Source organism: Hibiscus syriacus, unplaced genomic scaffold, assembly GCF_006381635.1.
Source record: "Hibiscus syriacus cultivar Baekdansim isolate YM2019G1 unplaced genomic scaffold, ASM638163v2 tig00003041_pilon, whole genome shotgun sequence".
Classification (NCBI taxonomy): Eukaryota; Viridiplantae; Streptophyta; class Magnoliopsida; order Malvales; family Malvaceae; genus Hibiscus; species Hibiscus syriacus.
The window spans coordinates 10,159,321-10,171,629 of record NW_024061960.1 but is presented as its reverse complement, the minus strand read 5'-3'; the positions used below and the strand labels follow the sequence as shown (position 1 = coordinate 10,171,629).

At 36.9% G+C, this 12,309-nt stretch overlaps 1 protein-coding gene across 4 annotated transcripts; it reads right to left on the bottom strand.

The window, feature by feature from the left end:
* Window positions 1–78: 78 nt before the first annotated feature.
* Window positions 79–6,222, bottom strand: LOC120172923 (purple acid phosphatase 2-like). 4 transcript variants are annotated; one of them, XM_039180250.1, is made up of 8 exons: window positions 6,026–6,222; window positions 5,735–5,935; window positions 5,399–5,510; window positions 4,922–5,151; window positions 4,696–4,834; window positions 4,379–4,599; window positions 414–535; window positions 79–308 (listed from the first exon to the last, which is right to left on the bottom strand). In XM_039180250.1, the coding sequence occupies exons 1-8, from the start codon at window positions 6,209–6,211 to the stop codon at window positions 113–115; spliced, it is 1,407 nt and encodes a 468-aa protein (XP_039036181.1). In that variant the 5' UTR covers window positions 6,212–6,222; the 3' UTR covers window positions 79–112. The 4 variants fall into 4 exon arrangements, with proteins under 4 accessions (XP_039036181.1, XP_039036187.1, XP_039036194.1 ...); XM_039180256.1 differs by lacking the exon at window positions 4,379–4,599 and adding an exon at window positions 684–904; XM_039180263.1 differs by lacking the exons at window positions 4,379–4,599; window positions 4,696–4,834; window positions 4,922–5,151; ... (1 more) ...; window positions 5,735–5,935; window positions 6,026–6,222 and adding exons at window positions 684–910; window positions 1,019–1,151; window positions 1,312–1,541; ... (1 more) ...; window positions 2,374–2,574; window positions 2,872–3,099.
* Window positions 6,223–12,309: the final 6,087 nt, after the last annotated feature.

The following is a 12,309-nucleotide window of genomic DNA, read 5'->3' as shown; positions in this document are numbered from 1 at the left end:
TTGTAACGGAAATTAGGGCGAGACCAGAAAAACAAAGAAAAAGATCGAAAATTTTGGGGTTTTTTTTTTATTTTTTTCCTTTTAGGAAAAAATGGAGAACAGCATATTTTGCTCATTGAGAAGCAGAAGACTCATCAGCAGGATGCCAGAATCTGTTGAAAAACCACATTGTATCGGCTTCGACAGGGTTTCCGTCATGGTTGCGGTGCCAACTATAATAAGCATGAGTCCGGTTCTTGATATCGAGAACAGCATGACCGTAACTGGATTCTCGATACGCTGAGTGCGCCGGTTGTGGCTCAATCATGCTACAAATACGGGGAAAAAATGAAGACATTGACAACTGCAAAGTTGAAACAATCATGGAAGAAACAGGAAAACCAGCATATATATGATAAAAGAAAAATCTGTACTTTGATGCTAAGCCATCCACGTTCCCTCCATCACCGACTGTTATGTACACAGGTGCCGATCTATCCTTCACGGTAGTGTAAATACCGTTTACGACATTTGATGCAATGTCTGATACGCGTTCCTGTAATGGTACATAAATCAGTAATCAACCAACTTCAGAGCAAACTCGTTCCACGAACATTGATTAGTACATGATAAAAACACTTTGAGTCGTTATTTAAATCATTGTACTCAAATATAGTAGATACTAGCACCAACAAAGAGCTTACAGATCGTTCATAGGCATGGACATGACCGGAAAATACAATATCAACTTTATACTTCACAAAACTGGGCTCATATACTACTCTCATGGTTTCTCCTTCCATGAAAGGGTAGTTGAAGCTATTATACCATGGGGCATGCATAAGAACGATTAACCACGGTGTTTCTCTCCTGTTAACTTTTGGTAGCTCCTGTTGAAGCCATTGGTACTGAGGAGTGAATCTACCTGCCGGAAAATTGCAGATCAGATGAATCCAACAAGCATATCTGCTAGTGCTATACCATTCGAGTCCACAATTATGAAAATTATATATATATATATATATTATTTACCATAGGCCCGAGTATGAAGACAAGACTATGATGTATGCTGAAGCTCTCTTGATCGAGTACCAGAAGGGAGTAGTACTTTTTGATGCTAGATAAGGAACTGGATAACGATGTGTGTAAGGCTTGAAAGGCTCCGTTTCTCCCTGCAGCAGAACAATAATCATGTTATTATCGACTCACTCTTCCATGATTTTTGAAAGTTCGATGATAAAACAGTAGAAAATAACGACAAAGCATGACTCCGTAGAAAGTAAGATCATTGTGTTTACAAGCTAATCACGTCAAGAAACAATGAATGCTTACAAGTTCGGGGGCGAAGTCAATTTCATGGTTTCCAGCAGTCCATATCCACGGTTGATATGCAACACTTCTCTCGATAAGCCTTCCCCATGTATCCCATCTTACATTATCATGATTTGGATATATATCTGCATACGAAAGATCTCCGACATACAATACTGTCTGACCTTTCCTTGGGTTTTGTTCATAGTGAGTAATTGTGCTATTTGAATCAAAAGTCTGCCCGAGATCCCCTGTATAATTATTTCCAATTCTAACACATCAGGCACATAAGCAATAGACGTTGCACAAAACATCCACATATAGAGCAGAAAAACCAGAGCAACACAAACAAGAGAACCCCAGAACCATTTCATTTTCTTGAGGATCAAGTAATAGAATACGGGGTTGAAAATATAATCAAACATGTAATCAACAGTAAAGGATGTTATCTTTCCTTTCTAATTATAGCTCGAAACTAAAATCAGTGACCTCTCGAACCAGGAGAGATTATACAGACTGTGGACTAATTGCAGCAATATCTTAATCAAATCAAAATAGTAAGCATGCATTCGCTTAATCACTTACCAATGATACCAAATGTGTATGGAGCATCGGGACTTACTGGAGGAGGAGTTGTAAACCAGAATTTTCGGTTCGAATCACTGTCACCGATCTCATAGTAATATTTGGTATTGTACTGTAAACAAACAAATAATGAGACTCAGAGTTGAAATCCAAGTATCATAATCTTAGTCCATACTTTTATCCAGAGGCAAACACTACAGATTATATAGCCTTACAAGCAAAAACCAGGATAACCCTAAAGTTATGAATGCTGCTGAAAAATCAACACAACCTTTAAGGTTTTATCCCCGGATCTAAAGAGAGCCTAAGGTGCCTCTTAGGTCGCTGACGAACAAATCCGTGCCGATGAAGAGCAATGCGTCTTCAGAGCCGAGGATAAAACCTTTGATGGTGCACCAGTTCTTCAACGACATCCAATGAGGACAATTCATAACTTATGTCGACGGATTGTAATGAAAGAGGAAGGAAAAATTGATGGTACATAGAATTCAACATTACCTCCAAATTTCTAATGATGCAATGATGAATGTAACCAGAGGTGTACTTGTGGAACTTATAAGTCTTGACTTCCCCCTCAGTTTTTCTCTTTTCATTGCTGTTCTCTTTCCAGAAAACCACTGTATTTGAACCGGGTTCATCCTGGGTCACCCATGAAACAATCACAGCTTTACCCACATGGTCACCTTGTGTTATGTGCACCTTGAAAAATCCATAACCCCCGCATTACAAACATCCAAGTAAAGTCAAATTTAGATAATACAAAACAACCAAATTTAATCCTTTACTTTTAATCTCATGAATTTGATTTCTCTATTCTTCTGATCTACTAACAGAATTTCAATTCATAACATCGTCAAACGAATTCCATCAAATTGAATTTGATATTATTATCAAACAAATCAAAATCAAATCAAATTTCAAATATACTAAGAGTATTCCATTGGGAGCACAGTGAAACGTATAAACAAAATGTAATAACTACCCACTAACACTGACCTGTTGGGGTGCATTGTGACCGGAGGGAACCCGGAAGACATCACTGTGAAGAGGCATGTCACCGGTTTTCTCCGGTTTCCTGGCGTAGATGCTGGTCTTCCCGCCATTACACAAATCCGCAGAGCTCAAAACCAAAGCTACGAAAACAATGGCAACGACACACGGTGGCGAAGAAGAAAACAAAGATTTCGTCGACGTCACCCTCATCGCCACCATTTTTAATGTTATACATAATCATGGGCTTCTCTGTTGTTTATATATCTGTATTTATATATCATTATTATGAGTTTCAATTTGAAATATATATATATATATATATATATCAATATTCAGTTATTTTCAATAAGAAAACGGGAGAATTTCAGTCAATATTCTAATTAAAGAATTTATGTCAAAATTAGGTATCAACAATCTCAAACCAATAATAAGATAAACAATAAATAAATATTTAACTAAATAATGACCAAAATAAAGAAATTCCAACGATTCTAATGTTAAATATCACTATTAGTCTTTATATTAAGAGTTAGAAGCTTAATTTTTGCAATTTAATTTGATTATTTTTAATCTAGGTTATTAGATTTTATAATTTTTAATGTGTTCTTAAAGAATTAAATTATCAATTTTTGTAAAGGAGTGTAATTTCATCTTAGGGGCATGTATAGACACTATATAATATAATTATACGTAACCATGGTAATTATACTAAAAAGTGTTTAATTATTTATACATGTTTAAATGACAGTGAAATTCTGAGTTTTATGAACATAGATGAATCGAACATATATGCCAAATTCGAATAGTTTAATAAATGAAACTCAAAAACCTTGAGTAAACATACAAAATTCGAACTTATCTATTCCATCCTATACCCTCCAATGGTACAGATCAAAATCAGGAAATAACTGAAAGGTAAATTGTGGAGTGGGGGTAGGAAAGGGAAAATTTTATTGGTTATATATTTTTCTAAAGTTTCATCGAGAAGACTCATCAACTGGATTCCAGAATCTGTTGAAAAACCACATCGAATCAGCTTCGACGGCATATCCGTCATGGTTACGGTGCCAACTATAATGAGCATGAGTCCGGTTCTTTATGTCGAAAATGGCATGTCCGAAACTGGCTTCTCGATACGCTGAATACTCCGGTTGCGGCTCCGTCATGCTACGATTGCAGGAAAAAAGAGAGATCCACATCAAAGCCTTGCAACAATCATGCATGAAACAAAAGAAAAAGATGTATGATATGATAAAAGAAACAATCTTTACTTGTTTGCTAAGCCTTCAATGTTCCCTCCATCGCCAATAGTTATGTATATAGGTGCAGATTGATCCTTCACGGGACTGCATATACCGTTCACGATATTGTATGCGACGTTTGATATGCGTTCCTGTAATGTACAGGAATCAGAAATCAAGCAATTTTGGAACGATGAGGATGATAAACAATCAGTTTAAAAGCCGTGAGTGAAGTAATAGTAGTGATACGGCTAAAATAAAGGCATTACGGATCGTTCGTAGGCATGGACATGACCAGAGAGTACGATATCAACTTTGTGCTCCACAAACCATGGCTCGTACATTACTCTCATGGTTTCTCCTTCCATGTAATGGTAGCTGTAGCTATTGTACCAAGGGGAATGCATAAGAACAATTAACCACGGTGTTTCGCTCCGGTTAACTTTCGGTAGCTCTTGTTCAAGCCATTGGTTTTGAGGAGTGTATTTACCTGTGGGAAAAAAGATTGCAGATATTTATCTGATGAATCCAGCATACATCTCTGCCATACGAATGGAGTCCGCAAATATGCAAAGAGATTCTTTACCATAGGCAGAATATGAAGACAACACTATGATATAAGTTGAAGCTCGCTTGATCGAATACCAAAATGGAGCAGTGCTTTGTGATGCTCGATATGGAACATGATATCGATGAGTGTAAGGCTTAAAAGGCTTCGTTTCTCCCTGCAGCAGAACCACAATCCTGTGATAACAGATTCACCCTGCCTAGTGATTACAAGTTAATCACGAAATGAAAGAACAAAGGCTTACGATTTCAGGGGCGAAGTCGATTTCGTGATTTCCAGCAGTCCATATCCACGGTTGATATGCAACACTTCTCTCGACAAACCTTGCCCACGTATCCCACCTTACATTATCATGATTCGGATGGTTATCTGCGTATGAAAGATCCCCAACAAACAATACCGCCTGACCGTTCAACGGGTTCTTTTCGTAGTGAGTAAGTGTGAGATTTGAAGCATAAGTCTGCCCAAGGTCCCCTGCATAACCATTTCCGATTCCAAATCATCAGCACGTCCAAACATAAGCCGGTATCTTCTGATCGGCTACAAGAGAATTTATGTGTGCTCCCTCGAATAAGAGTCCTTTTCGAGGGGGGGAAAATCCTTGCGAAGCCGATCAACAGAGTACAGTTCATGCTCAAGACACCAGCACAAATAAAGAAGCGGTAACCATGCCGATCGACAAGTCGGCACGGTCGAAAGCAGTAAGCAAAGATTCACTTACCCATTATACCGAACGTGTAAGGGACATCAGGGCCGACTTCAGGAGGAGTTGTAAACCAGAATTTCCGCATCGAATTACGATCACCAACCACATAGTAATACTTGGTGTCATACTGTTAACAAACAAGAGACTCGGAATCAAAATGCAAGCATACACAAATCGATCCGGTACAATAGTTTTAAAATGCCTTGCACGGCGACACGAGAACGGCATCAACAATATAAAAATATAGTTATTTTTAAGAAACAAATCACACAGTAACATCCCCAGAATCCGCCGCAATTTAGTACTATTAATAGGAACTAAAATTAAAACACGAATCGATGGTTATGTTACCTCCAGATTTCTGATGGTGCAGTGATGAATGTAACCAGAGGTGTAATTGTAGAACTTATACGTATAGACTTTCCCCATAGCCTTCTTCTTCTCTTTGCTGTTCTCACTCCAGTAAACCACTGTATTCGAACGGGGTTCATCCTGGGTCACCCATGAAACAATCACGGCCTTTCCGATATGGTCGCCCTGTGTTATATGAACCTTCAAAAAATCCAAACAAAATCCGCATCACAAAACATCAAAGTACACTCAAATTTTCGCATCGAAACACAGAAGGAAAGAAACCCACACCTGTTGAGGTGCATTGTAGCCGGATGGAGCTTGAAAGACGTCACTGTGAAGGGGCATCTCCACGCTTTTCTCCGCTTTCCTGACATAGATGCTAGTCTTTCCTCCAATACATAGTAACACTGAATTGGAAACTAAAATTGAAATAATAACAATCGAACAGATCGAGGAAGAAGATAATGGATTCATTTTCTGTTTGATATTCAACGTACTTATACTACTGTGAGTCGAAACAGGAAATAAAAACATTATCTTTCTGTTATTTTCTCGGGAAAATACAGGGCGATATTCCAGTATGTATACAAGTAGAGTACGTAGATATGTCAACTCTTTGAAACACATAATTTAAATAAATAAACTAAAGGATAAAATATTGTTGACTTTATGCACCGAAAGTGTGCATAATAAATGCAATTTTTGATGGTGCTTGGAAAAAAAAGGAGTAGCAGCTATTGCTGAATTTTGAAAATTGTAGAACCTTAATTTTAATCATTGTAATTTAGGATATTTACAAATTAGTCCTTAAAGCTTGAACTATAAATAGCCTAGCTCATTTAGCTTCAAAACCATCCCAAAACATTATAGCTTTCTTCCAATACTAGAGAGATTTTAGAGAGTTTCTTGAGAGTTGCTTTCTCCTTTTTATCTAGAGAGAATTATCACTGTTTTCTCCTTGGTAGATCGAGAGAGGTTGTAATTCCTATTTTCTTATAGTGAAATTCTTTTACCGTTGCTCGTGGTTTTTACCCTATATTATTCAGGGGTTTTCCACGTAAATTTTGTGTCTCTTTTATCTTCATTTTTATTTTCTCAAGTTATCAGTTGCGATTTTGCTCTATCCGATAGCCGTCTTCCGCAACAATTGGTATCCGAGTCAGATTTGAGTGTATAATATCTGCTTATTGTCTTTGTGGTTGCCACCAAAAGGTGGATCCTCCAACATAAGAAAATAAGAATGTATTACCCATTCTTTGAGGTTCTAGAGAACTATTCACGATAGTAAAATAGTGGAGCTATCAATAATAGAAGCTATGGCAACAAAATTTGATATTGAAAATTTCAATGGGAGAAATTTCTCACTGTGGAAATTGAAGATGAAGGTCATCCTGAGGAAAGACGAGTGTCTAGCGGCTATCAATGAAAGGCCGATGGATTTCGCAGATGACAACAAATGGAACGAGATGGACATAAATGTTATGACAAACTTTCATCTAGCATTAGCAGATGAGGTATTGTCAAGCATCGAGGAGAAGAAGACAGCTAAGGAGATATGGGATCATCTCACCAAATTGTACGAGGCCACATCGTTGCACAATAAAATTTTCCTTAAGAGGAAATTGTACACTCTTCAGATGTCAGAATCTACTTCAGTGACGGAGCACTTAAACACACTGAACACTTTATTTTCTCAGCTTACATCCTTAAGCTGTAAAATAGTAGAACAAGAACGTGCTGAACTTCTACTTCAAAGTCTACCGGATTCGTATGATCAACTCATTATCAACTTGACAAACAATAATGTCACCAGTCTAGTCTTCGATGACGTTGCAGCTGCTGTTCTACAAGAAGAAAATCGGCGCAAGAACAAGGAAGACAGACAAGTAAATCTGCAACAAGCAGAAGCGTTGACAATGACGAGAGGGAGATCAACAGAACGTGGCCAAAGCAGCAGTCACAAACATGGTAGATCAAAGTCGAGGATCAAGAAGAATTTAAAGTGCTACAACTGTGAAAAGAAGGGTCACTTGAAGAAGGATTGTTGGAGTCTAAATAAAAACTCCATTCCACAAGGCAATACCGCAAACACTTCAGATGATGGAGATGCACTATGTTGTGAGGCGTCAACCACCGTGGAAGGAAGAAAAAGATTTGCAGATATATGGCTCATTGATTCAGGAGCAACATATCACATGATCTCAAGAAGAGAATGGTTCCATCAGTATGAACCTGTCTCAGGAGGATCTGTGTATAGTTGCAATGATCATGCCTTAGAGATCATTGGCGTGGGAACCATCAAATTGAAGATGTATGATGGAACAATTAAAGTTGTTCGAGATGTGCGGCACGTGAAAGGTCTAAAGAAAAATTTATTATCCTACGGATTGTTGGATAATAATGCAAGCAAGATTGAAACACGGAAAGGAATCATGAAGGTGTTCCGTGGAGCGCTTGTGGTGCTGAAAGGCGAAAAGATAGCAGCAAACTTGTACATGCTGAAGGGAGAGACTTTGCTAGAAGTAGAAGCCTCTGTTGCCTCATGTAGTTCAGATTCTGCAATGCTATGGCATCAGAAACTTGGACACATGTCAGAACAAGGAATGAAAGTCCTTGTGGAGCAAAAGCTACTTCCCGGCTTAACAAAGATATCACTTCCTTTGTGTGAGCATTGTATAACAAGTAAGCAGCACCGGTTGAAATTCAACACGTCAAATTCTAGAGGCAAAAATGTTCTAGAATTGGTTCATTCTGACGTATGGCAAGCACTAGTTACATCCCTAGGTGGAGCAAAATACTTTGTCTCATTTATTGATGACTACTCTAGGAGATGTTGGGTGTATCCTATTAAGAAGAAGTCAGATGTGTTTTCAACTTTCAAAATCTTCAAAGCGCGGGTGGAACTTGATTCTAGAAATAAGATCAAGTGTTTCAGAACAAATAATGGAGGAGAATACACAAACGAAGAATTTGATGACTTTTGCAGGAAAGAATGCATCAAAAAGACAGTTCACAGTGGCAAACACTCCTCAACAAAATAGAGTGGCAGAGCGGATGAACAGAACCTTGTTAGAAAGAACAAGAGCAATGTTGAGGGATGCAGGCCTAGAAAAATCATTCTGGGCAGAAACAGTCAATACCGCTTGTTATTTGGTGAATCTAGCTCCATTAACTGCAATAGAGCTGAAGACACCAATGGAGATGTGGACTGGTAAACCTGCTGATTATTCAAACCTCCATATATTTGGAAATATTGTGTACGTGATGTACAACTCCCAAGAAATCTCAAAGCTGGATCCAAAATCCAGGAAATGCAAATTCTTGGGGTATGCTGATGGAGTCAAGGGGTATCGCTTGTGGGATCCCACTGCCCGCAAAGTGATCATCAGCAGGGATGTTATCTTTGTAGAAGATAAGCTACAAAGAAAAGAAGAAGATAGTAGCGCTGAAAAGTCAGAGACTACGCAGATACATGTGGAAAAAGAGTTTGAACAAGGAGATTCTTCTGAAGCAGAACCAACACATGATGAACAAGAACCAAAGAGTTCTGAAGCTCCAACAACTCGTCAATCAGATCGTGTGAGAAGACGTCCCAATTGGCACTCAGATTATGTTATAGAAGGTAATATTGCATACTGCCTTTTAATAGATGACGGTTAGCCATCAACATACCAGGAGACAATAAACAGCTCAGATGCTTCACTGTGGATGATGGCAATGCAAGAAGAAATCGAAGCCCTTCATAAAAATAATACATGGGACATTGTGCCACTACCACAAGGAAGGAAGCCAATTGGTAACAAATGGGTCTTCAAAATCAAGCGAAATGGTAACGATCAAGTTGAGAGGTATCGTGCAAGACTGGTGGTCAAAGGATATGCTCAAAAGGAAGGTATTGATTTCAATGAAATATTTTCTCTTGTGGTTCGACTAACAACAGTTCGAGTAGTTTTAGCAATGTGTGCTACATTGAACTTACATCTAGAGAAACTAGATGTTAAAACAGCTTTTCTTCATGGAAATCTTGAAGAATAGATTTATATGCTCCAGTCTGAAGGTTTTGAAGAAGAAGAAAAGAAGAACTTGGTTTGCAGGTTGAACAAATCTCTGTACGGTCTAAAGCAGGCGCCGAGGTGTTAGTATAAGAGATTTGATTCATTCATTATGTGCCTTGGATACAACAGACTTAATGCAGACCCTTGTGCTTATTTCAAGAGGTCTGGTGATAACGATTTTGTTATATTGCTGTTGTATGTGGATGACATGTTGGTTGCAGGACCCAACAAAGATCATATTGAAGAATTGAAGCACAACTGGATAGAATTTGAAATGAAGGACTTGGGATCAGCAAACAGATTCTAGGGATGCAAATTCACCGAGACATAAGTAATAGGAAGATTTGCCTTTCACAAAAGAATTACTTGAAGAAAATCTTGTCACGATTTAGCATGCAAGATTGTAAGCCAATTTCTACCCCTCTTCCTATTAGCTTCAAATTATCCTCCAGTATGAGTCCTAGCAGTGAAGAAGAGAGGATGGATGTCTCGAGTACCGTATGCATCAGCAGTGGAAGTTTAATGTTCGCTATGATATGCACAAGACCAGACATTGCACAAGTAGTGGGAGTGTTTAGTCGGTACATGGCTAGTCGGTACATGGCGAATCCAGGCAAAGAGCATTGGAATATTGTAAAGAGGATCCTAAGATACATCAAAGGGACCTCAAATGTTGCATTAAGTTACGGAGGATCAAACTTACTTATAAATGGGTATGTCGATTCTTACTATGCAGGGGATTTGGATAAAAGTAAATCTACTACAGGATATGTGTTCAAAGTTCATGGTGGAGCTGTAAGCTGGGTTTCAAAAATTGCAGTCAGTTGTGGCTACATCCACAACAGAGGCAGAATATGTAGCAGCTACACAACCAGTAAAGAAGTAATTGGTTGAAGATGCTATTGGAGGAGCTTGGGCACAATCAAGAGTTTGTGTCTGTTTTGACAGTCAAAGCGCCTTGCATCTAGCAAGGAATCCAGCATTTCATTCAAGGACAAAACATACGAGTTCAATACCATTCATTCGTGAAAATGTGGAAGAAGGACGGTAGATATGCAGAAGATCCATACCAAAGACAACATAGCAGATTCATGAAGAAGGCGATCAATACCGATAAATTTACTTGGTCGATCCTCTTGTGGCCTGTCAGAGACGTAAGCAACATGATGGTACAAGGTAGAAAGAATGGTGTGAAGATATGATTGTTTCAATCAAATCTTCAAGTGGAGATTGTTGACTATGCACCGAAAGTGTGCATAATAAATGCAACTTTCGGTGCTGCTTGGAAAAAAAAGGGCAGCAGCTATTGCTCAATTTTGGAAATGGTAGAACCTCAATTTTAGCCATTATAATTTAGGATATTTACAAATTAGTCCTTAAAGCTTCAACTATAAATACCCTAGCTCATTTAGCTTCAAAACATCCAAAGCATTCTAGCTTTCTTTCAATACTAGAGAGATTTTAGAGAGTTTATGAGAGTTGTTTTCTCCTTTTTATCTAGAGAGAATTATCATTGTTTTCTCCTTGGTAAATCGAGAGAGGTTGTAATTCGTATTTTCTCATAGTGAAATTCTTCTACCGTTGCTCGTGGTTTTTACCCTATATTATTCAGGGGTTTTTCACGTAAATTTTGTGTATCTTTTATCTTATTTTATTTTCTCAATTATCAGTTGCGATTTTGCTCTATCCGATAGCCGTCTTCCGCAACAAATATTTGATATGTCATCATTTTGTTAGTTAAAAATAAAATATATAGGTCTAATGTTTAAAATCAATTGATTAATTCAAATTTGATTTATTTAATATTAGTTTAATAATTTTCAAAATGTTCAAAATTTATATTTAAAAATTTTTAACTACATATTTTACATTTTATTTTCTCAAATTATCAGTTGCGATTTTACTCTATCCGATAGCCGTCTTCCGCAACAAATATTTGATATGTCATCATTTTGTTAGTTAAAAATAAAATATATAGGTCTAATGTTTAAAATCAATTGATTAATTCAAATTTTATTTATTTAATATTAGTTTAATAATTTTCAAAATGTTCAAAATTTATATTTAAAATATCTCAACTACATATTTTACATTTTTAAAATTTTAAAAAAATTTTAAGACTTTACTTATTGTTTGATTGTGAATTTTGTTAAAAAATCATTTATTAGTATTGTTGTTAAGATTTGAAAGATTGAGGTTGTTGTATTAAAAATTTATTTTTTTCACCCTGGCCATATCATAAGATTAACTATGGTAAAATATTTATTAAATTTAATATCATAAGTTAATTATTAATAATTTTAATAATAAGATTAAAAATAAATATACAAAATTATTATTATTATTATTATTATTATTATTATTATTATTGGAAACTCATATTTTTAAATATAACGGGATAATAATTTAGGGTTTTCATTTTTCTTTCTAAGTTATTGTATCTTGGGATTTTTTTTTCTCTTTATTTATTTAAGAAGGTGGTATCGCCTGTCTTTGATCCAAGCGGCTATTAGTTAT

Excerpts from the sequence above, each read along its gene's own strand:
- LOC120172923 (XM_039180263.1), bottom strand. The coding sequence starts at position 3,087 with ATGGTGGCGATGAGGGTGACGTCGACGAAATCTTTGTTTTCTTCTTCG. Across the intron at positions 1,542-1,875 it reads ATACACATTTGGTATCATTG|GGGATCTCGGGCAGACTTTT; the intron begins GTAAGTGATTAA and ends ATAATTATACAG. Across the intron at positions 309-413 it reads GTGGATGGCTTAGCATCAAA|CATGATTGAGCCACAACCGG; the intron begins GTACAGATTTTT and ends CCGTATTTGTAG.